The sequence below is a fragment of the Westerdykella ornata genome (assembly GCF_010094085.1).
Source record: "Westerdykella ornata strain CBS 379.55 unplaced genomic scaffold EI97scaffold_31, whole genome shotgun sequence".
In the NCBI taxonomy this organism is placed as follows: Eukaryota; Fungi; Ascomycota; class Dothideomycetes; order Pleosporales; family Sporormiaceae; genus Westerdykella; species Westerdykella ornata.
The window spans coordinates 44,467-66,362 of NW_022986881.1; the positions used below are offsets into that span (position 1 = coordinate 44,467).

Consider the following 21,896-nt stretch of genomic DNA (forward strand, 5'->3'; position numbering starts at 1 on the left):
TGCCAGTCGATGGCGTGAAGTCGAAGTAAACAAACAAGGTTGCCAAGCGCATGGTCGGTCTAGTGCGGAACGGGAATAGCGTCATTCCATCTCACATGTGACGGACACTTAATTCACCACCTTGACCGGCAACGTCTAGTCTATGATTTCCTATGACCTGTTTAACAATGTTCGAAAATATAGAATGCAACCCAAGAGTAGATGTCGTTGCCAGAATTTGGACAGGTGAGATCCGTCGGCAGGTACGAGGTGACTCAGGATCGATCTTTGTCGGAACCTCTGATGCTCAGTGTACCACAGCATGCATTCAAATGAAAAGACCACCCACCTGGTCCTCAATATCTATTAGGTCCCACGATCGCACTGCAACAGGGATTGTAAGAATCGGCGGTTATATCGAATCCAACGAGAGGTCCAAATCGCTCCATACACGTATTCATTCGACCCCTCTCCGTTGGAAGCCTGCGGTGTCCAGGTACCGCCCAACTAGACTAATGTCTGTGTTGAGGGTTACTGTAACAGAATGTACCTGCATTGCACCACCATGCCATTTTATCATCCAATTCAATTCACTAATAAATCCTTTTACTGTGTATGCTCGGGGAGAAGCCGAAGGAGATATATGTGGGTTTTTGAACGCCTGCCGACGAAGACGAACCAGAGCCTTTACCTCAGGGAAAGGACAACTCAACATCTGAGCCCTGCCAAATTCTCAACAGCACGAGAATTTTGCGAAATAATAATAAGAGTGGACATCTCTGTTTTATTACCACACGCCTTCTGCAGAAGCTCCAGTTGCTGTGGATCCAAGCTGCACCTCGATATTGACGCACACAAACGATAGCTTCGTCCTTGGAAGGAAGCACACAAGCGAGTCAACAACAGCCGTTTCCCACGATTGCACAGAAACGAAGATCCGGCTTGTTGGTCTCGAACGTTTTCTCTCAGAAAACCTTTTCATCCAAAGTGGGGTGGGGCGCGTGGATAGCGTAGCCGAGGGCTTCGGATGATGGAGTGCCAGGATCGGGAGGGCTGGAACAGTGGTAGTCAGGTACGAAGCGCTTGTTTGGGATACACCGGAACGCAGGTTACATGGTTGAGAACATAGCGTTGCCATGCTGAAAGGGTTGCACAACTCGTGAAAAGGACATGTCTGATATTGTCTCCTCGCGATATCGTCGGACGGGACCGTTGTCCAGAGAAATCACAAAACGAAGCCTGTCGAATAATGGCACTCCAAAAAGTCTCAATAATCGCACCAATAAAGTGGTTGACACCTTCTATAATCAACCAGTAGTATTGGCAGCGAGAAAATGACTTTTGGCGAATCGCTTGTGGTCGGCGCCGTTACAAAACTGCATGCCTGTGCCTCTGCAGCTGCGGCAGCACCTGCATCTCGCCGTCAGATTCCGCTGGCGCTGCAGCACGACGTGTCTCTCCCGTTTCCACGTCTAGTGTCTAGCCTTCTGTGCTAGTCTATCATTTTCTCGCTGTCTCCATCTAGCAGTCTGTCTGGTCTGGAGGGTGCGCAGGCACGTCCCGATGTCGTAGCCTGCCGTGTCACTTGCGTTCACACACACAGCATCCCTTGGCAACGTCAGACAGAGGACGGCGCGTGTGCACACCCACTTTCTGTTGGCCTCGTGAGCAGGAGGCGAGGGGGTCGATCGGTCAAGGCGCAGTTCATGACGACGCACGCTCACGAGAGGTAGGATTGAATGGAATGCAAAATGAGAGAAAGACGAGTCGACCACGCGCAATTCGCCACCAGGAAGCAGGGTGTGCTCATGGGAAGGTGTGGGATGTGGATGATATCAATGGCGATTGATGATTGGAGCCGTGGGGGAATGAGGGCAAAAATGAGCTGTGATGAGCAGACTTCGACCGTCTCGATCGCCCACGGCAGCCACACGCGGCGGCCTGTCAACCATCGGGGCAGCGGGAGCAAGCAGCCCTGGAGAGGATCCTGACTGTGTCTGGTCGTCGAGATCTCGCCACATCTCGTGGTCGAGCAGGTTTGAGGTTTGAGGATGAGAGGGCAGATGCAGAGGAAGAAGACCCCCGGGGAGAAGAAAGAGGAGTGCCATCATCTTTCCGAAAGACCTGCCGCCCACCACCCACTCGACGACATGCTCTGTACCGCAGACTGCACCGCCGTGCCTGCGAGCGTTCCTTGTGTCGTCTTTGAGCTCTTCGTCTCCAGAGCGCTCTGCTCCTCTCACCCAGTCGTGCTTCCAAGTGGCGTTCCGAAAGCAAGCAAGCAAGCGTCAGAGGGCTCAGCACACCTGGGCAGCTCCAGCTTCCGAGGGGGTGCAAGGATTCGTATTATTTTTATTTTTAAAAATGTTCCCGGCCGTTGTGCTGCCACGCTCCAGCCCCAATCAAGGCCTGCCTTATGGACGGACCCGCTGGGCCCCCGTGACTGCTGCTGCCCTAACCCTTACATACCTACCTACCCACGCTCCCAAACCCAGCAAGGCATTTCACATTCACAACACACACCCACACAACTCGCTCCCTTGGACTTCGCCCCCCTCCCATACCGCTCTCTCTCCTAACCTCTATCAACACACTCTCTCTCACTCACTCACTCACTCACCCGCTCTCCGTCCACCTGGCTGCCAAGCGTCATCGTCCACCCGTCCGATCGACCCACCATGATGCGGCGCTCCACCCGCCGGTCCGCCAACAGATAGCATTCCGCGCCGCTCCCGCCCCCAAGCACACAGGAACACTCCGCCGACTGGTTTCGCGACCGTCAGGGACCTGACCGTTGGCAGAGACTGCCATGTGGCCGTTCGCGCGACGAAGCGGGAAGACCGCCAAACCCAAATCCCCTTCTGATGGCCCGCAGTCATCATCGTCGACCGCCGCCGTTGCAGGACTCAATGCAGACAGGAAGCTGCCTTCCGCCCACAACGCCGTCCAAAGCCATGTCTTGACGAGATCCCCGAGCAGACGCAACAGCCGCCGAAAGGGAAAGCGTTCGCGGCCCACGGCGACAGCGCCCTCCATGCCGCTTCCACAGCCTGACCGCGACACGAGCGTCGAAGACATCACCGCCCTCCCCAAGACGATGCGCCTCGAGCAGAGCCCCCACCTTCGCCCTATCGCACATGCCCACGCCATCCCCTACAACTTCCAGCCAAACCACCCAACCCATTCCGATTCCCAGTCCAGTCTACCGCGCAAACCACGCAAACTACTCCGTCCTCAGTCTTTGCGCAAACCTCCCGTCGGAGAGCAAGAGACAACATTCCTGGCTCGCAGATCCAGCAAGAGAAAAGCGCATGACAGCGTTCGCGAGGAAGAAATACGAGCCATGAGCATGCCGCAGAAGCGACCGGCAGGATATTCTCAAGGCATGTTTCGGCGAGATAGCAAGAAGGTGAAGGGAGGACTCAATTCGCACTTCCAAAGACCCATCTCCGATGTATCACTTCCGCTTGCAGATTCAATACACTCGTCCATGTCCGGGAGCTCGGAGAGCCGAGCGTTTCGCGTCAGCACACTGGATATGCTGTCACCGCGCCCCAAGATCAGGTGTTCGGTGGGGCCGCACCACGGTTACTCGAGTACACGCGAATCTCCAGTGTCAATGAAAGAGAAGGATAATGTATCCGAGGAGTTCAGACGTACGAATAGCAGTGGTCATCAAAGGAGAAGTAGCAGAATCGACGATTTAGCGGATACGCTCGACGCAGGTGCATTGAGACAGATATTGGAGAGGGATAAGAGACGGAAGGAGGCGAAGAAGAAGGCGAACGATGAGCGCCTAAAACGCAAGCTGGAGCGACGGGCAGAGAAACAGCGCGCCGCTGAGCAGTGGGCCGCCGCCCACGCAGCCGGTGAGCAAGCGGGGCCACCCTCTCCGCCTGAAGTAGAAACTCCTGGAGCCATCGGTCTAGGTATACAGAAAGACGGCCCTACACCCATGGAAGATGTGCGGCCATCGACGCCACAAACACCCTCTCAGAGACCGCAGCACCTCCATCTCAGCACTCCCAAAAGAAGTCACGAGAATGCACAACTCCCTACGCCCGTGGACAGCCCGCTTGAGACTCCCGTCGTCGCCGATGCGCAAGCGGTTCGGCTATCTCGTGCTAGCATATCTCCCACCCCTCAAGCGCACACGCGCGGGCCGTCAAACGTATCTGAACTGCCTGCTTTACTCTCTGAACTAGCAGCTCAAGAGAAGCCTATCGAGACGATGGAGACTGTCCAAGATCCACGCACCAGCGGGTCGCTATACCCAGTCACCACCGTCGATACGACTGCGACTTCCAAGCGAGGGTCAAGGCGACGCCGCAGCTCGGAAGGAGGGCGCATGGCCGCCTTTGCCTCCTTCTTCCGACGCGCAAAACGTGGATCAAAGGACCAAGGGCACATCACCCCCTCCGAAGTCTCCTTCTCCAATACCTCTCGGGAATCCATGTCGCGTCAACCTCTCCCCGCTCACCTAATGCCAAAGCAGCCGTTGCAACCAATCGCAGTCAAACGACCGGCACGGCCACCCAGCGTGCCTCGCCGCACAATGTCCAAGTTCAGAGAGGATCTCCCGGAATCCTCCAAATCTCCACCAGAATCGCGGGTGCAGTCGCCGGACGTGCTAGCTCCTAGTGCTATTGCATCTCGAAGACAGAGCCAGCGGTTGTCTGGCTTGCTTGTCAGCTCGAATAGTACCGCTACAGAGGCGAGAACAGATTCTCCTGTCAGCCCAGGGGTCCCTGACACCGGCCTCATGTCGCAATCCCTTGCATCCGTCGACTCTGAAGGATCTTGGCTGTCAGGAAAGCCCATGAAACGCAGGTCCAATAATGCGTATGTGCGCTCTAGCATCAGCTCCTCGGCGGCGAAACGCAACGACTTCAACGCTTCGTATGAGGAGCTTGGAATTCCCGATGATGAATACTTTAGACGTTTAACACCGCAAGCCGACGATCGACGGTGGTCAGAAAACTCGGCCGAATGCATGAATAGGAAGCCCAGCAGTGCTGCAATAGTTGCCATGGACCCCGCGGCCGAGGCTGATGATGAAGGCTTACCCACTGCTGCAGCGAGCACATCGGACGAGCAGCTCAAGACCGGAGTAGCGCGCCAACCCACCATTGTGCATCGCCAACCCCGCGTCAAGTCCGCGGAAGGTTTACTGAGCTTCTACCAAGCAGACAAGTCGTCGCCTGAAGAGGAGAAGAAAACAGCAGCTGGTGAGGAGCAGGTCCAGCCCGACTCGCCCACTTCAGAGGGCGAGCCGATGATCTTGCAGCGTGCGCAGAGCGTGAACCTTGGAAAACACGACTCGCGGCGGCTCAGCGCGGGGTCTGCGAAACTCCTGGATATCAAGGCGAGAAAGACTTCGGCGGATCCTAGACGATCGAGTCTCGGGTCCCAGCATACCCTGTCGCAACTGTGAAGTGAGAGGTGTCCTGTGATGGAGAGAGAGGGAGAAGTCAAGATGTTGCATGTTCTGCCAGACCGCGCCGCTCCTTAGCTTGTTTCCTTTGTATCAGTCGATCGTTACGATTTCCTTTGAAACTCTGCTGACCGTAGTCACTCCCTTGATTTTCCTTTCCGTCTTTGTTTATGACTGTTATGGGACGGCAAACATGCACATCTGGCTCTTTTTTCTCCATCAGGGATACTACCTTCATGGATGTTGCGCAGAGTTGGACGGGGACTTGGACACTATTTGGAGCGTTGAACTTTGTCATCAACATAGCCAGCCGTTAGCGTCGCGGGGTTTCTGTTCACTCCGCCGTTCTGGCTTCGGTGTGACACGACACGGCATACTTTCTTCTCTTTTTAAAGGACAGCATCTCGGGCATCACATATAGACGGGGGCATGCTGGACCGGTGTTAGGTTATAGGGAGCGAAGGCTTTTGAGAGGGATATGGCTTGCAATTTCGTCCCAACAAGGCAAGTTGCGGCTATGTGGTTTAGTTGTTTTGGGCAGATAGCAGGATACCCTATGTTTATGTGTACACTTTATTATTAATCTTGTGCATTGCTGCCAGACATGCTCGGTGAAGGTGTGGGATGGTGGTGACAGTGGGGGAAGCAGTAGAGTAGAATATGTGTTCTACCAGTAGTTCGTGATAAACTAGAGGCGATGAACAGACAGATATCAGCTTCACATGTGCACAGCATGGCAAAAGGCGTACTCTGCCCTGCACACATTCGATCGCTCAAATCCCATTCACCTGTTTTCTCTTTGGGGTTGGGCAGGCAATCACGTCATACCTAGGTACGCCATTCGCGCAGGCGGGCAGTGGGCAGGGGTCAAGCGAGGGGCAGTGAGGGGCCACTCCGATTAATCATCACTTCACCAGCACCATCAGCTTTTCTACCTTCTTAGCTACACAGTTTCTCACGATTATCTCTCCTATCGCAAATCGGCCCCAGTAAGTCTATCTTCTCTTTACTGTCTACGAGTACTGTTTTACCCCTTTTCGCGCCGTGCTGGGTCAATGAGGCGCACAGGCTCCTCCAGGACCCTCCCTTCGCCATCATCACTAAGCAGCCTTCCATTTCGTACCGAACGGTAATCGGCGGAACCAATACGAGGTCCAGTCCCCTCCATCGACCCTCGTCTTTGAAATCATACCAAGTCTTACCTTGCCGTATTTCTTTTTCCGTCTCTGTGTTACTTTGCCTACTTGTATTTATATCATGGCCTCTGCTGCTGCTGCGACGTCATCATTGCTGTTCAGGAGAACTCTGCTCACCACCGTCCGCTCCACAGCTCCGAGATTTTCATTCTCCCCGTTGACGACTGCCAACCTCAATAACCTCTATCGACCCATCCTCACTCCGAGATTCTTTTCGAATACAAGCAGAATGGGCGAGGAAGGCGTGCACAACTTGACTTCGTGAGCAACCCCCTCTCTGCTCCTCGCTGCTTTGCGCGCGCTCGTCAAGGCGCACGCGACGTCATTGCTGTACTGTATATGCCGCGAACAGATAGCTAACGCCGGATGCGCACACAGCAAGTCCGACTGGGACAAGGCTCTCGAGCCCAAAGACACCCTCATCGTGCTCGACTGCTTCGCCACCTGGTGCGGTCCCTGCAAGGTCATTGCGCCGCAGGTCGTCAAGTGCGTCACCCCATTACCTTTCGACCTCCGAACCACCCATCCCTTCTCGGAGTAACCTGACCCTCCACACAGATTCTCCAAGGCGTACCCCAACGCCCACTTCTACAAGCTCGACGTCGACGAGGTTCCCGACGTCGCCCAGGAACTCGGCATCCGCGCCATGCCCACCTTTTTGCTGTTCAAGAACGGCGAGAAGGTCGGTGAGGTGGTCGGCGCGAACCCAAAGGCCCTCGAGGCGGCGATTCAGAAGGGTTTGGGCGAGGGCGAGGCGCCTGCCTCGTAGGATGGAGGTTGGCCTAAAAGTTGGATGGGGTTGAGAAAAACGTTTAGAGAAGAAGGAAGGAAGCGTGCCGGGGCGGTGATACGACGCCTGTTCTGGTCTCCGCGATTCCAACTTCTTGAAGTCTAGATTTCTTGGGGAAAGGTTTCGTGGATATGGATACAGTCATTTTAACGACGAAGGAAAGAAATTTGAAAACCATATTCGACGTACACCTTGACCCTTCTCTTCTCTGGTGTGGCTTGATGAGACGTGCTCTTGACATTTGCATGCCTATGCCGGAAACCGCTGGATTCGTCAAGGACCGCAATGACTATCCCACAACGTCCCTACAACCAGAACCATGAATACCCATGCCGACTATCACAAACATGGACACCATGCCAAGCATCACAAGCATCACTCCAAACTCCCTCCTTCTCATTTAGCGAAAGATCGAGCTGCAATGTAGTAGTGAGCAGTATATGCAGACTTATACATTATTCGGAACTAAGAATCAACGCAAAGCCTAGCAAGTAAGCCAATCCTGAATATTTAGTATCGACGAAACACCACATGAAAACACTCAACTGCTCTCTTCAACGGCATTACCCCCTGAACATCTAAGGGAAATCAGATCTGAATCATCTCCAGATTTCGACTAGAAACCACGCACAGTACGTATATCGAGCTATCAACGAATCCCGAAACCTCGCTGACTTGAAAACCACCAACCCTTCGGAACTTCCACGCATTAAACCCGTAAGATTACATTAACGAGATTTCAATTACACCTCCACTTCCTAACCCTCAAAGACGATTGCCCGACTAGGCCGCATACCCGCTCTTCCCTTTCACTACGCCGAACGCTCCTCCTCCTTTCCCGAACATCTTCACCAAGTCCCCAACCAACGCCTCCGGCTCCTCCCATGCCGCGAAATGGCCGCCTTTCTCATGCTCGCCCTGGAACACCACAGGCCCCAGCCCATGGCTCCACGACTTGGGCAGCAGCACGAGCTCCTTGGGGAAGTAGGATACACCCTGCGCAATCCAGATTAGCCATGCAAAGCCCAATTAAAAAAAAAAAAAAAGGGGGACCAAGGGAACCGTAAGGGAAGCGACGACTCACAAGCTTAACAGGAATATACTTCCTCGCCGTCTCAAAAGCCGGCAAATCCCCTTCAAAACTCTCCTTATAAATCCTCAAACTCGCCGCCGGCCCCGCCGTACTAAACGCATACACACTAATCCACGTGCACACCTCCTCGTCCGTCCACGCATACCCATCCGTCCAATCATGCAGCTTCTCGTAGATCCACGCCAGGAGACCCACGGGGCTATCGTGCAGTGCGTACCCCAGCGTCTGGGGCTTCGTGTTCTGCAGGTTGTAGTACCCGCTGCCTTGTTTGTGGAACCACATGGTGCGTTCGAAACCGGCTTTTTCCTCGGCGGTGAACCAGCGGAGGAGGGCTTTGAGGACTTGCAGGGGCGCGGAGGTGGGTTTGGGGGGCGGGGAGATGACCATGTTGATGTGGGAGGCTTTTACATGCTTGGGGTAGAGGTAGCCCATTACTCTCGTGATTGTGGTGCCCTGAGTCTGGTCAATTCAAGACCATCTAACAATAAGGAAAAAGTGACAAGACGACTTACCCAATCGCCTCCCTGCGTCACGTACTCGGTATACCCCAACTTCAGCATCAACTTGTGGCAAGTCTCAGCATACTGTCTCTGGCCGAACCCCGTTTCTTTGACGCCATCCGAGAAGCCAAAGTTGGGCAGTGAAGGCGCCACGACGTGGAATGCCGGACCTCCGTTTTTGGGACTCTCCGCTAGCAAGGGGAGGATTTTGGTGACTTCGAGGAAACTTCCTGGCCCTGTAGATTCAATGTCAGCTTTGACATGTTGAAACCCTCCCCAACCAACCCTTCCTCCCCAATCCCACCAAAGGCGATAGAAATCAGAACCTACACCCATGCACAAACAACAACGGCACCGCGTTCTCGCTCTCACTCGGCTGATGAATAAAATGCACATCCAGCCCCCCAAACTTCTCGTCGTCATACTCGATCCTCGTCTTGAAATGCGGCAGTTCGTTCAGTTTGGCTTCGGCTTTGCGCCAGTCGTACTCGTCGCGCCAGTACGCGGCGATGCGTTTGATGTCGGCTAGCGGGCAGCCGTAATCCCATTCCGCGCCGGAGAGTTCGTCGGGGAAGGTTGCGAGGGAGAGTTTTTGTTTTAGGGTGGAGATGGTGGAGTCGGGGATGGAGATGGTGAAGGGGTGGATGTCGTCGGCAGGGGCGGGCATGATGGAATGAGTGCTGGGGATTTTGGAAGCGGAAAGTTGGGGATTGGGAGGTGGGTGAGTTAGAGGCTGAAGGATCATGCCAGCATATTTATATGTGTAGTCTCGTCTTGGTATTTACATCGGGCGACTACCGAGTACAAGGCTACGGAGTATTCATTGGCCAAATTGTCGCCCATCCAACGCTGCCCAGGTGCCGCGTACGCTGTTTCCCTTTAGGAAGTTGGTTTACCGCGTTAGGCTTCTCCCCTCAGACGTCATTGGCCAGAAGGATTGGTCATCTTTTAGGGGGTAATCCCCTACGCTTAATAATTCACCTCTGAATATCTCTGCATGACCTCATGCTCTACATGAATATATATTATCAAGAGAAACAGCTCTGAGCACGATGATGCAATGAACCAGTGTCTTGCAGCTTTCTGCTTTGAAATTGTGTCCTGCTGGCTGCGGCAATCCTTTCGAAGGGCGTGAAGATACGGACGTAAACGTTTTGGGGGTGTCGGGTATTTTCCCTTTGGAAGTCTTAAGTGTACGCCATCACACGTGTGCATATTTTCTATGGGGTTCTTCGGTAGTAATTGGAGGCAGCACTTGAAGGGCATTATGAAGTGATGGTTTTTGGGGTTGGGAGGGATAGAGATATTGGACGGACTTTTGACAGCTGAGAAGTAATGCAAGGAAGCATCGCCAATGCAGGGAGCACTCCAGGGTATCGTCAATTCTATGATTTTTTAGACCATCGATGGAAGGATGACATGAACAGCTGGGTCTTATCCACCTGGGCACCTCGGTACTTCGAGCATCCCAAGCTAAACCCCACTCGGCTAGCCGATTTGCGGGGACCCTGTCAGAAATTCCGAACCACCAAAAAGTTCGAGGACCAGAACAACTGCACTTCCACACCCAATGACCTGAGCTATGGGCAAACGTACGGCTCCAGATGCCGAACTCAAGGCGTCGCATGACGCGCGACATGTCAAGAGGCAGCGGGTCGAAAACTCAGCGGAGCGGAACTCGCCTCGTCCCAGCAATGCGACCGTGGAAGTGACGAGTGCGCGACAGCTGCAGAAGGCGCTGGTGTTTGATCAGGGTGCGGCTTCTGGGTTTCGGAGCGGTAGGTGCTTGTGCAAATCCTTCCTTGAGCAGCGTTTCTCTAATCGACACAGGTCTCACGCTGCTCAAGGGATTCCTGGATTCCATCCTCTACTCAACCGACCACGATGACCTCCCCCGCAAGCGAGCGATATTACGCGAATACCTCGATTCCCAGAAATCCAGGATCAATGGCGAGAAAAACGTCGTCTTCCTCCCGGATTTCTTCCAGGCCTGGGATTTCGCTGCCGAAACCAACTTCGATATGCTGCTCTCCCAGGTTACCGCGAATCTTGCGCTCCTGCTCAAGGTCTGCGCGAGCACTCCAGATCTCCTCGAGTACGGTGCTTTGCTTTGCAAGTCAGTGTTGAACGTCTCGGTAGCGAAGAGGATCAATCGGAGTTTGTCTGCTCCGGCGCACAAGGAAAATGTCATCTCTCCAGTCCTTCGGCTCCTCACGGAGATGACGAGGTTCAATGAAGGTGCCCATGCGAAGGCAGTGTACTCGAAACGGGACTTTACTCTCGATCCCAAGATCCTGACGAGAAATATCGCGTTGTGGAAGGATTATAAGGCCGACGTGGAGGCAGAGAAACGGAAACCGAGCATCAGGACGCATGCGGTTCGGTATCTGCTCGCGCATTTGACGTACCAGGATGAGGTCGATAAGACGGAGATCCTGTCGAATTCGATCGTTGTGCGGGCTGTGTTTACCCATTTGCATGCTGATCCGCCGGCTCTCATATTCGACATTCTGAACACCTTTGAGAATCACGTTTTTCTGGATAAGGCTATCATGCGAATCACGAAGAGCCGGATTGTCACCGGTAAGACTCTGTCCGATATATCCAAGCTTTACAGATACGAGGCGAGTGAAGAGGAGGGTTCCGAAGCTATTGCTGAGCGAGCGCACAAGTTTCTGTGTATGATCTGCACGTCTCCCGCCCATGGAGTCATGCTTCCATCATACGGCTATTATCCTCCTCCAAACGAAGACGACGACGAAGATCTCATTATGGAAGACGCTGGGGAACCTGCGTACTGGGCTATTGATGCTGCGGAAACACAAATGGGCCGTGTCAGAAACGTTATCCTTGGGGAGTTCATACAATCACTACGTCCTCATGCCAGCGTACTTCAGCAAGAACTCCTCCTCACCATCCTCAAAGTCTGCCCTGAGCTTGTTGCCGCGTACTTCTTCCAAAAGGAAGCTTTCAACTACGAGCCGAAACTTACATCCACCTGGATAGGATATACTGCTTTCTTGCACCAGGCCATCGAGCTGCCTATACCCAAATACTTTGGCGGAAAGGACGCGTATCGGCCTAGTCCGCCTGCAGTATCGTCCGTTATCCAAAGCATCCTGCCTCAGCCACTCACCCAACAAGTCTTGACGAAGTGTCTGAACAGCAGCACCGACTTGATCAACCTGTTCGCTATCCGGTTGCTTACTGTCGCTTTTCACAAACTTCGGTCTGTTTTGCAGGAGTATTCTGCTGCTTCCGCATCGAAAGTGTCGCGGGCTTGGAGAGATGGGAGTACCCGGTTGGTCGCCGAATTTTGTCGCAGATGTCCGCCCATGAAGGTCATTATTCAGGCATTTCGCCGCCCCACATTTCAGAAGGATATGATGCGAGAGGCTATCGTGAGGCTGCTTCGTCTCTATTACGAGGTTATTCCACTGGTTGCGCTTCAGGAGAAATTTGACGTGTCCGTTCCGCTCTGTAATGCTCTGTTGCAAGCAGACAAGCCATCAGAGAGCCATGAGGACAAGGCCTTCAGGGTGTTGGAGCTGGAGCACTGGCTGCAGGTTGCGCGGCGCTCGTCCTCCATACGCTGGTGGCAGAAGAATAGTATGTTCCGAACTCCTTGAATCTCCGCAGCACAGCTAACCCAAATAGAATCCTTGCCAAACTCCCCCTTCACCGTGCTTTTGAAGCTTGTCGCAACCTCGCACGAGGGAGAAATGTACGAAGGTGTCAAATCGCTCCTTAGCGCCATTCAGCAGGATCAGGATATGCTTCAGATGAGGACACATCCAACCGCCCTGGATGCTGTTATTGCTAGCCTTGCACCGTCATGCGGCTCTTCGGCGCCACCGACGCAGATACTCGAGTTCCTGGACGACTGCTGTGCACGGTTCGTCAGAAGTCCCATTAAGTACCTCGACGACTTGGATACAATGCGCTTCCGTCTACTGGAGAAGGATGGGAACACCGGTTCCTTTGCACCTTTCAGCCCACAGTCCGACCTTCCCTTCAGCCCTTTACTCATGACCCTGGTCGAACAATGGCCGTTCAAAGGAGGCAAACCTGAGAAAGGCAACCCGGCTGAGCCGCTGGCTCAATGGCTTGCGAAGCTCCTGTACCTGTTGAAGTTGGTAGGGGAGGACGAAACTTTGCTCGAAGCTGTGCGCGATTCGCTCGTTTCCTCAGCCGACCCAGCGTACCAGCAGGTTCTTAAAGACTCTTTCTCGTGGAAGATGGCCAAGGAGAAGGCTAAGGAGGCACTGAAGTCAGCTACTGGAGCGGATTTCAGCGGCTCCGAGAGATCGAATAGTACTTCTGTCCAACCGGAGCAAGCAAGTGACCTAAGGACGGAGGCTGCCAGTGTGGACCTAATGCTGCCACCTGAAGAGGATGAGAAGCATGCGGGACTCAACCGTTGGAGAAGAAAAGAGATAGACGAAGCTATTGATGATGGGGATGTTGGAGAGTTGCTGCTGTGTCTTTGTTCGAAGCACACCGAGATTCGCTTGCAAGCTGTCAGCAATATTCAGCAGTTGATGGCCAAAATCGACGTAGGTTGTCTCTCTATCCACCCTTGACGTAAACTAACACGATGGCAGGCGAGCGGAGATGAACACTTGCTCCAACACAAGATTCTCCTCGGCGAAGTCCTAGAAACAGCGACCCCTATTGTGAACAACTCGCCATTTCCCTATGTCGGAGGCGTATTCGCGGCCCGGTGTGTCCCCGTACTAGCCGACCCCTCGCACTTCATGTTTGTCAAAGTAAACACCTTCCTCATGAAGAGACCGGAATGGACGGTCGAGAATCTTCCACGGTACTGGGGAAGAAACACGATCACTACAGAAGCGACCGATGACGGTTCTTATCACAGAGAGGTAGATTGGTACTTGGACTACCTGTTCGACTCTCTGCGAACTCCCGAGGACATGGAGATCTTCAGGACAAGAAATGTGTTTGAAAGACTGCTTACGCATTACGCTTCAGCATCTTGTTCGGCGGCTGCGAAGGAGAGAATCATTAAGTTGTTGTTGAGAGCGGCGGCGGTGGGAGGGAGTACGACGCTGGTTACTAGGTGTGGAGTGGTGGATTGGATTAAGATGAGGTTGGACGATAATGATCGCAATAGTCAGATGTTGAGGTTGGTGGCGAAGAGGATTTGGGAGACGTTTGATAAGGAGAAGGTGGAGATTTGGAGTGGGGGAACTATGGAGAGGTGTATGGGCCCTGTTTTGGTAGATTCTCTGGCTTGAAGGGAGAGTATTCACGGTTAGGAGCGAGCGGAGTATATCGGACAACTCAAGAGACTTCGTAGCGGAGCATCAATAAGGTTACTTGCAGATTGAAGGGGGCGTGCTAAGTAAGCGTGGAAACAGGGAGAGTTGTCTCGTCGATTGTAGAAGGGCTCCAAGATGCCCTACACTCGGCAGAGGATCAACTCGGCCATTTTTGAACGAGACATCCAGCAGATCAGTGTCTCCATTGCAATCGGCGCTCATCGGCATCGGCCTTTTGTTATTCCGTGAACCCTTGCGCGTGCCGACCCAAACGAGAAGTCGTGAGAGAGCAACAACCAAGCAACCCACAACGTCCTCCAGTCGCAACCCGCAACGAAACCGCTTCCGAACCCTGCAATAAACCAGTTTCTTATTGTTCCCCGCAAGACAGTCTTATATCGGCCTATTCGCCTGGTCACCGCTATTGGCACTCCGCTGTCTTTGAGCAGACTCAACTCCCCACCATCACCGCCGAGGGGCCTGTCTAGGGTAAGTGTAGCTTTAGCTCTGGATTTCTCTGCCGCGGGAAGGTCCAGAAGCATCCTATTAGCCGTTTCATCGTTGAAAACAATAACTTGCAGCATCTCTACTCATTCCCTCGCCGTCTCCATTCATTCCGCCTCTGTCCTCAATATCGCTACATTACGCTGCCCGGATTCAGGAAGGCAATTGTCGCTTTGGTTGCATATAGCAGATATCTCGCGCCAGGCTCGCGGCGCAGGCAGCCACGCTTGTCCTCCCCAGGGCGAGCAACAACAACATAAAGCTCGCCACACACAGTACCCCCCAACCGAGAACCTACCCCGCGTCGAACTTCACACACCGCACTCCGCCTTCATTTGTTGCCGCCCGACATGGGGGGTCCCAGGTACACAGTAGAGGAGCTAGAATTCCTGCGAGATTCGCCGTTAGTGCGAAAGCCGGATGCCTTACCATCAATAGAGCAATGGATGGAGGTGCCGGCTGACCAGCAGACGAATTCTAATACCAACAACAACAATCGACGCACTCGGACGGGCAATAATTCGGAGGGTGTGGCGCTCGGTGATGCCCGTGGTGACCGCGGACTTCTGCTGAATGCCGGTGGGATGGGTCATTTTGGCAGAAAGACGAGCACACGTAGGTTCACCCGTGGATGTTATATATTCAGTCTCTAATGCGTCGCTATCAGAACCGGATGACTTAGTGTTCGGGCCTCCTAAACTCTCATTCACGTCTGCTTCACGCGCTGCGAAGGTCACGGATCAGGAGAAGCGTAGTTCAGCAGACGCAGACGCAGATACTTTTACCCCTCGAGCGCGTGGTGAGCGATGGACACGCGACCGTGAAAACGATGGTGGACGGGAGAAAGCTGGTTATACGAATGGGCGTCGCGCCCGTGAGGAGGGCGAAGGCTGGACAAACGAGAAAGGCCGGAAGAGTTTGGGACAGGAGGATTTCGACCGCAGCTTTGGGCGTGGGGGAGATCGCGAGCGTAGTAGAGCCCTGAAAGATGACCTGGATTCCGGCGATGCTCCAACGCGACGTACTGGTGCTGCGGGCCGCGAGAAGTTCGAACGATGGGGACGCCGTGATGATATTACTTCGGAAAAGACTGAAGGAAGCCGTTTTGGACCAGGCGCGCAGGGTGGTTGGCGCGACCGGGATCGAGACCGCGACCGGGATCGCGATAGGGACCGTGACTGGAATAGGGGAGGTCAACAGACCAAACCTGAGCCAGTTCCGGAATGGATGGATGAGCCCGTTAAGAAGGAGAAGACGACAGAGCGTCCAATGGATGCAATACAGCAGTGGAAGGAGGCTATGAAGGCTAAAGAGACTAAAGCAGCTGAGAAAAAGGAGGAGAAGGCGGAGACGCCAGCGGCTGAGCTTTCAAATCCAATGTCATCGCTGCCACCTGCTACCTCACCTTTCGCTGCCCCGGACAGCCTTGGGGGTCTCTTCAGCAAGTGGGCCAAGGAGCATTCTGAAGAAGCCAATGCGGGTTTGACGGAGGCAACCACGCAAAAGTCCGTCAAGGATAAAGAGCAGAAGAAGTCCAGGTTCATGGAGATGAAGATGTTCCAGAAGGTCGAGGAGCCGACGCCATCCACCCAGTCTGGTTTGACCAATATTCCTTCGCCACCGCCTCCTCAAACCGGCGCCAATCCGAGTGATGATGCTGACAAACAAGGCTTCCAGCGCATTTTACAGATGCTTGGTGGTGTAAATCTTGCGCCAGCGCAGCCTACACCACCAGCCAGGGATACACCTGCAAATGGCGCTGTCCCAGGAGGTATTCCTCTCAACTTCCAGCAGTCGCCTCCGCCGTCGGAGCCACAGGACAAACCGCCACGTCAACAACCGTCTCGGACTGCTGAACAACAAGCGCTGTTGGACAACGTTCTTGCCCCAAGACCTTCGTCAAATAGGCCACCCCAGTCCAGGACCGACTCCAGACAATGGGGTTTATTGGAGCCAGACGCTACTTTCGAGAGCGAGGCCCGCTTTGAGTCACCCCCTCCTAGAAATACGAGCGCGCAGGATGCTCATTTGCAAGCACTTCTCAACAGTAGGGCTCAGCAAGAGCCGACCCATCACCTGGTTTCCAAGGACGCGGAGCGTGCTCAGTTTCTGCTCAATCTTATGCAGACCCGTAACACGCCACAGCCAATGAACCAACTGACTCCACGGCAAAGTTTAGACAATCCTAACATGGCGTACTTTGATCAAGGCCCGCGTCCTCAAGCTCAGCCTCAGCCTCAGATCCAACCCAAGGTTCGCCCTAGCCTTCCTCCTGGTTTGGCTGAGGAGCGTTTCCGTTATGGTAATGAGAACGAGATGATGCGTCGTGAGCAACAGATGCGGGAGCTCCGCCAACAACAACAACATCAACAACAACAACAACAACAACATCAACAACAACAACAACGTGAGGAGGCTATGCGACCGAAACCTGCCCATATTCCCATGCCATACGATGACCCTGCAATTGCAAGCTTGCAGCGCCGCAGCACGGCCGGCGAGCTTCCCCGCCAAATGACCAACATGGGAATACCGTCTGCGCCTCTCCCTGATATGCAGATGTACGGTGCGCGGAATCATGGGATGCCTCCGACTCCCCAAGAACGGGGCAACATTGGACCTCCGCCTGGGTTCAATATGCCCGCTGGTATCAGGCAGCCTCCTCCTGGCTTGGGCCCACACCAGATGCCGCCGTTTTCTGCCGGTAATACTCCACTGGGCCATCCAGCACCTCCAGGTTTCAACCCGCAAATGGCTGGCAGAGGAGGGATGTTCCCTGGCGGACCTGGCGGACCCGGTGGTCCTGGTGGGCCTGGAATGAACCAGATGCCTCCTCAAGGACCTCCACAGGGTTATTTCCCTCCTCCTGGATTCGGTCCGCCGCCGGGTATGCGTGGTGAGGACCCGCGCATGATGATGGGGCGTCCCGAGTTCGATCAGTTTGGCGGCCCGGGCCCAAGGCAAGGTGTTGGCGGCAGGCCCCCGATGTATTAGTCGTACGTCTCTTTCCCACGCTCAAGTGACAGGGATGATGAGATCCGTACACTGCTTGGACGTTCCAGATCAACGTGACATGGTCATGGTCAAAAGGAGTGGTAATGTACTATGTCTATGCCTGGTGGCGGAATCGGCGATTAGGGAGGGGATACTTTTGTGCACAGCAATGAATGAATGGGTTGGGTGGCGCTTGTGTACAATACCACTTGGGACGTCTGTGTTTAATGCCTGGGCATCTGCACGTGCATTGCCGATGGAGGTCCGGGTATTGATGGCTCTCGTCGGCGCTGCTACTGCTGACGTTCTGCTGTGGGTCGTATCGAGGGAGGCGTATCGCAGAAAGTGGCCTCTATGAACAATAAATAATGTGAAAAGTCGTTGGTGAAGATGTCTTGATGCTTTCGTATGCCGTGATGTTAGATTTGGTACTATAGTTGTTTGCGTATATCTAACTACAAGGGGAATCTTCTGCTACTGCTGAGTCCTGCTGTGGGTTGTACCGTGGGAGGCGTATCGCAGAAGGGGGCCCACTCGAGAGGGAATCTTAAAATATGTAAAAGGGGTTGGTGGAAATGTATCAATGTTTTCGCATGCCGTGGTGTTGGGTTTTTGTACAGTTGTTTGGGTATATCTAACTACAAGCCGAATCTTTTGCAAATGGTATATGGTACAAGTCTGATGCCTATGCTAGAATGCCGGTCTCAAGCCAATTGTGTGTAGCCTCCGCACCTGCTGCATCCTGGGTTCCGAAGCGGGAGGAAACACATCACCCACAGAAGGTTTCGGCCTCTTGAATTCCCATTCCCGTTTTCCACCAACATCAGCGTCCAGAGGGTTTTCCTTCAGTCGTTTCTCCGCCTCCTTCTGGGCCATCTCCTTGACGAATTCCCCATCCAGATGCTCCTCCAACTCCCTCAACTGCTCCTCGGCCACCCCATCCTTCCTCTCATGCGTCTTCAACACGCCTCCCCACAGCCTCTCCAGATCAATCTCCGCCCTCTTTTCCTCGGTAAACATCTGCACCACAACATTCACCCCGGGCTTGACATCCCTGAACCCCACAAAGTCCTCCACATCCGACACCCCCGGCATATCCGTATCCTCAGGGTGCGCCTCAATCTTGCCGATCGTACAACAAATCCAGCCCGTGCGGATCCCATCATCGATATTCCCCTCGGGCTCGCGCCCGCCGATATTCGCCAACATCCTCATGCGCTTCGCCTTCCGCCGCAGCTTAATCTTCAACTCGTTCCGACCCAGTAGTCCTGCTGCATCGGCTTTGAGTCCGTGCTCGCGACGCAGGTAGCGGCAGAAGCGGTCGGCGGAGACGTGGAGGTGCTTCTCGCTGCGCGCGGTGCAGATGATCATGATGAGTTTGGGTCCCAGGGCGGGTGGGGGGTCAAGGTGGCGGAGGTCGAGGAGGTGTAGGTCGTCGAGGCCGGCGGTGAGGCAGATGTATTCTAGGAGGGTTTGGAGTAAGGGGGGTGGGTTCTTGGGGAGCTCGGGAATGAGGGCGCGGGCATCTTCGGGGGAGGGTGTGGTTGGGAGCGGTTGCGTGCGGAGGTACCAGGGGATTGAGGGGTCTGAGGGAGGTGTGGGGTTGGAAGAGGTCGTTTTTGCAGAGGTGGAGGCGGTTGTGGTATCTTTTCCTCTCGTGTCCACTTTTGCTGTTTCTTCGGGCGGAGTTGGCTCGGTTTCTGAGGGAATGGGCTCCGGACCAGGGGTTTCCAGGAAGTCGGAACCTGGGTCTTTGTCCACGGGCGGAAGATTGGGGGTTCTCACCCTTCGAGGCGCTGTGGACGTATATTGTCTTCGAGCAGGACGAGATGCAGCCCAGGAGCTGCGGAGCGTAGAAGGACCATTGGCGGCGACCGATGAAGCCAATGTTCGGGTTAGATAAGCGCTGCAAGCATAGCAGCCGGCAGTTGGAGCCACCGCTCTAGATAATGACATGATTGCTTGCGAACGGTGTAAATGGGATTGACAGGATGGAAATGTCCATCTGAAGTCGATCGTCGTAAACTTTCTGGGCGTCGGCGCTTAATTCGCCGACAGGGCTGGGCACGTGGCGATAAGATAAGCCGAGATTTTGGCGGGGGCGACGAATTTCAAAGCATCAATTTGGTGGTTGACAGCTTTCCGTGGCGGTGTTACTCATATAAACCCTTCACCTTTCCCTTTTCCTCGTTTTCTGCCTTCAGTTTTGCCATACGATACCATACACCCAACATGGAGGTCGACCAACCCGTTCATTTTACGCCTGCGCTCAAAAACGCCGCTACCATCCTCTGCGCGGACTGCGGGGCGCCTGTCGATGGGACGATATCCGGCGCATTCTGCTACGACTGCATCAAACTCAAGACCGATGTGACGGAAGGCATCCAGCGAGAAGCGACTCTTCACATGTGCCGTGACTGCGATCGATGGCTCTCACCTCCAAACTCATGGGTCGTTGCGCCCCCGGAAAGCAGAGAACTGCTGGCGCTATGTTTGCGGAAACTGAGGGGCCTGAACAAGTTGAGGATTATCGATGCGAGTTTTATCTGGACGGAGCCGCATTCGAGGAGGATAAAGGTCAAGATTACGGTGCAGTCGGAAATTTCGGAGGGGGCCATTATGCAGCAGTCGTTTGAGGTGGAGTATATGCAGAACTATCACCAATGTCCTGGTCAGTACTCGCCACCCTGCTGTACGTAGATCTCGGTATACTAACGGATTCCGGCAGATTGCGCAAAGAGTTATACCCACAATACCTGGCGAGCGGTCGTGCAGGTGCGGCAGAAGGTCCCACATAAGCGAACGTTCCTCTTCCTCGAGCAGTTGATCTTGAAGCACGGAGCGCACAAGGATGCAATAAATATCAAGGAGGTGCACGACGGGATCGATTTCTACTTTGCTCAGCGAAACCATGCTGAGGGATTTGTGGATTTTTTGAAGGCCGTTGTGCCGGCCAACGTCAAGAAGAGTCAAGAGCTGATTAGCATGGATGTGCACACGAGTACGAAGAGCTACAAGTTCTCATATAGTGCAGAGATTGTGCCAATTGTAAGTTTAACCAAGAAGACAGAGACCAGAAAACAAAACTAACAATCTATCAGTGCAAAGACGATCTTGTCGTGCTCCCCATCCCTATGGCTAAGAAGGTTGGCAATATAAATCCTCTTACCTTGTGCCATCGCATTGGCACTTCTGTCTATCTCATGGACCCGACCACATTGCAAACAGCCGACATCTCAACAGACGTCTACTGGCGGGCACCATTCCGGCCACTGGCCGATGTACAAGAACTTGCAGAGTTCGTCATTCTCGATATTGAGCCTCTAGGTCCGTCCAAGGGCCGATATACCCTGGCCGAAGCAACCGTAGCAAGAGCTGCGGATCTAGGCCGCAACGACCAGACATACTATACACGCACCCATTTGGGCAGTATATTGAACGTAGGAGACTCGGTAATGGGCTACCATCTGACTGGCACCAACTACAACAACGAGCTTTTCGATGCGTTAGAAGGATCCAAGTACGCAAGTACGATCCCCGACGTCGTACTCGTTAAGAAACACTACGCACGCAAGAAGAAGGGCAAGAGCAGGAACTGGCGCCTCAAGCGCATGGCCAAGGAAGAGAGCGAGATGCTACCCCGGAAGCAAGATCAGGAACGTATGGATCGCGACTTTGAAATGTTCTTGCGCGATGTGGAGGAGGATGCGGAGCTGAGAGCTGGTTTGGCCCTGTACAAGGCCGAGCAGCAGCAACTGCGGGCTGCGGCCGAAGCTGATACCATGGATGTGGAGGAGAGCGATGTGGGTGAGGATGATGAGGGATTGGAGATCCCGATGGAGCAGCTGTTGGATGATTTCGAGGATATGACGATGGAGGACCAATCGTAGATGTACTTGAAGCGTGAACGAGGCTGCTATCAATGGATTTGACGCATGTTTCTGCATTTATTGGCGTTCTGGCTCTGGCGTGGACTCGAAAAGGGGGTAGCCATCTGGTACTCGGCGGAGTCGAGAAGAATACCAATATCAACCTGTTATTGATCTCGGCAACATACATTTAACTGCGTCATCTTGTGTAGTTACTGTGACCCTTGCCCAAGTGTCCATGACGTGAAGACGTAA

General features: G+C 53.9%; 9 protein-coding genes across 9 annotated transcripts; 7 read left to right on the top strand and 2 right to left on the bottom strand.

The window, feature by feature from the left end:
* The first annotated feature begins 21 nt into the window (after nucleotides 1-21).
* Nucleotides 22-732, top strand: EI97DRAFT_191697 (uncharacterized protein). The gene has a single exon (XM_033793601.1). It carries the CDS (start codon nucleotides 153-155, stop codon nucleotides 696-698), a length of 546 nt encoding a protein of 181 aa, XP_033650519.1. The 5' UTR covers nucleotides 22-152; the 3' UTR covers nucleotides 699-732.
* Nucleotides 733-1,752: 1,020 nt separating this feature from the next.
* On the top strand, nucleotides 1,753-2,673 carry EI97DRAFT_191694 (uncharacterized protein). The gene has a single exon (XM_033793600.1). It carries the CDS (start codon nucleotides 2,031-2,033, stop codon nucleotides 2,556-2,558), a length of 528 nt encoding a protein of 175 aa, XP_033650520.1. The 5' UTR covers nucleotides 1,753-2,030; the 3' UTR covers nucleotides 2,559-2,673.
* EI97DRAFT_191732 (uncharacterized protein) lies at nucleotides 2,674-5,432 on the top strand. Its single transcript, XM_033793602.1, has one exon. It carries the CDS (start codon nucleotides 2,789-2,791, stop codon nucleotides 5,411-5,413), a length of 2,625 nt encoding a protein of 874 aa, XP_033650521.1. The 5' UTR covers nucleotides 2,674-2,788; the 3' UTR covers nucleotides 5,414-5,432.
* Nucleotides 5,433-6,670: 1,238 nt separating this feature from the next.
* EI97DRAFT_482885 (thioredoxin-domain-containing protein) lies at nucleotides 6,671-7,400 on the top strand (the record flags this gene model as incomplete). The annotated part of the gene is made up of 3 exons (XM_033802081.1): nucleotides 6,671-6,870; nucleotides 6,988-7,095; nucleotides 7,168-7,400. 3 exons carry the CDS (start codon nucleotides 6,671-6,673, stop codon nucleotides 7,376-7,378), a joined length of 519 nt encoding a protein of 172 aa, XP_033650522.1. The 3' UTR covers nucleotides 7,379-7,400.
* A 501-nt stretch (nucleotides 7,401-7,901) lies between these two features.
* Nucleotides 7,902-9,675, bottom strand: EI97DRAFT_436421 (alpha/beta-hydrolase). The gene is made up of 4 exons (XM_033799098.1): nucleotides 9,323-9,675; nucleotides 9,005-9,228; nucleotides 8,484-8,945; nucleotides 7,902-8,395 (listed from the first exon to the last, which is right to left on the bottom strand). Exons 1-4 carry the CDS (start codon nucleotides 9,657-9,659, stop codon nucleotides 8,183-8,185), a joined length of 1,236 nt encoding a protein of 411 aa, XP_033650523.1. The 5' UTR covers nucleotides 9,660-9,675; the 3' UTR covers nucleotides 7,902-8,182.
* Nucleotides 9,676-10,537: 862 nt separating this feature from the next.
* Nucleotides 10,538-14,336, top strand: EI97DRAFT_436422 (uncharacterized protein). The gene is made up of 4 exons (XM_033799099.1): nucleotides 10,538-10,770; nucleotides 10,823-12,601; nucleotides 12,650-13,548; nucleotides 13,597-14,336. Exons 1-4 carry the CDS (start codon nucleotides 10,575-10,577, stop codon nucleotides 14,248-14,250), a joined length of 3,528 nt encoding a protein of 1,175 aa, XP_033650524.1. The 5' UTR covers nucleotides 10,538-10,574; the 3' UTR covers nucleotides 14,251-14,336.
* Nucleotides 14,337-14,861: 525 nt separating this feature from the next.
* Nucleotides 14,862-17,998, top strand: EI97DRAFT_191808 (uncharacterized protein). Its single transcript, XM_033793603.1, has 2 exons — nucleotides 14,862-15,393; nucleotides 15,446-17,998. The coding sequence occupies exons 1-2, from the start codon at nucleotides 15,129-15,131 to the stop codon at nucleotides 17,770-17,772; spliced, it is 2,592 nt and encodes an 863-aa protein (XP_033650525.1). The 5' UTR covers nucleotides 14,862-15,128; the 3' UTR covers nucleotides 17,773-17,998.
* Nucleotides 17,999-18,363: 365 nt separating this feature from the next.
* Nucleotides 18,364-19,772, bottom strand: EI97DRAFT_436424 (uncharacterized protein). The gene has a single exon (XM_033799100.1). It carries the CDS (start codon nucleotides 19,726-19,728, stop codon nucleotides 18,463-18,465), a length of 1,266 nt encoding a protein of 421 aa, XP_033650526.1. The 5' UTR covers nucleotides 19,729-19,772; the 3' UTR covers nucleotides 18,364-18,462.
* Nucleotides 19,773-19,907: 135 nt separating this feature from the next.
* Nucleotides 19,908-21,822, top strand: EI97DRAFT_425142 (NMD protein affecting ribosome stability and mRNA decay). The gene is made up of 3 exons (XM_033797152.1): nucleotides 19,908-20,443; nucleotides 20,501-20,820; nucleotides 20,874-21,822. Exons 1-3 carry the CDS (start codon nucleotides 20,005-20,007, stop codon nucleotides 21,660-21,662), a joined length of 1,548 nt encoding a protein of 515 aa, XP_033650527.1. The 5' UTR covers nucleotides 19,908-20,004; the 3' UTR covers nucleotides 21,663-21,822.
* The last annotated feature ends 74 nt before the right edge of the window (nucleotides 21,823-21,896 follow it).

What these genes read in the sequence shown, in the direction of transcription:
- EI97DRAFT_191697 (XM_033793601.1), top strand. Translation starts at nt 153, where the DNA reads ATGACCTGTTTAACAATGTTCGAAAATATAGAATGCAACCCAAGAGTA.
- EI97DRAFT_191694 (XM_033793600.1), top strand. Translation starts at nt 2,031, where the DNA reads ATGAGAGGGCAGATGCAGAGGAAGAAGACCCCCGGGGAGAAGAAAGAG.
- EI97DRAFT_191732 (XM_033793602.1), top strand. Translation starts at nt 2,789, where the DNA reads ATGTGGCCGTTCGCGCGACGAAGCGGGAAGACCGCCAAACCCAAATCC.
- EI97DRAFT_436421 (XM_033799098.1), bottom strand. Translation starts at nt 9,659, where the DNA reads ATGCCCGCCCCTGCCGACGACATCCACCCCTTCACCATCTCCATCCCC. An exon ending in TGACGCAGGGAGGCGATTGG is followed by an intron (nt 8,946 to 9,004) that starts GTAAGTCGTCTT and finishes GACCAGACTCAG; the next exon opens with GGCACCACAATCACGAGAGT. An exon ending in AGTATATTCCTGTTAAGCTT is followed by an intron (nt 8,396 to 8,483) that starts GTGAGTCGTCGC and finishes TGGATTGCGCAG; the next exon opens with GGTGTATCCTACTTCCCCAA.
- EI97DRAFT_436422 (XM_033799099.1), top strand. Translation starts at nt 10,575, where the DNA reads ATGGGCAAACGTACGGCTCCAGATGCCGAACTCAAGGCGTCGCATGAC. An exon ending in ACGCTGGTGGCAGAAGAATA is followed by an intron (nt 12,602 to 12,649) that starts GTATGTTCCGAA and finishes TAACCCAAATAG; the next exon opens with AATCCTTGCCAAACTCCCCC. An exon ending in AGTTGATGGCCAAAATCGAC is followed by an intron (nt 13,549 to 13,596) that starts GTAGGTTGTCTC and finishes ACACGATGGCAG; the next exon opens with GCGAGCGGAGATGAACACTT.
- EI97DRAFT_191808 (XM_033793603.1), top strand. Translation starts at nt 15,129, where the DNA reads ATGGGGGGTCCCAGGTACACAGTAGAGGAGCTAGAATTCCTGCGAGAT. An exon ending in TGGCAGAAAGACGAGCACAC is followed by an intron (nt 15,394 to 15,445) that starts GTAGGTTCACCC and finishes CGTCGCTATCAG; the next exon opens with AACCGGATGACTTAGTGTTC.
- EI97DRAFT_436424 (XM_033799100.1), bottom strand. Translation starts at nt 19,728, where the DNA reads ATGTCATTATCTAGAGCGGTGGCTCCAACTGCCGGCTGCTATGCTTGC.
- EI97DRAFT_425142 (XM_033797152.1), top strand. Translation starts at nt 20,005, where the DNA reads ATGGAGGTCGACCAACCCGTTCATTTTACGCCTGCGCTCAAAAACGCC. An exon ending in GAACTATCACCAATGTCCTG is followed by an intron (nt 20,444 to 20,500) that starts GTCAGTACTCGC and finishes GGATTCCGGCAG; the next exon opens with ATTGCGCAAAGAGTTATACC. An exon ending in GTGCAGAGATTGTGCCAATT is followed by an intron (nt 20,821 to 20,873) that starts GTAAGTTTAACC and finishes ACAATCTATCAG; the next exon opens with TGCAAAGACGATCTTGTCGT.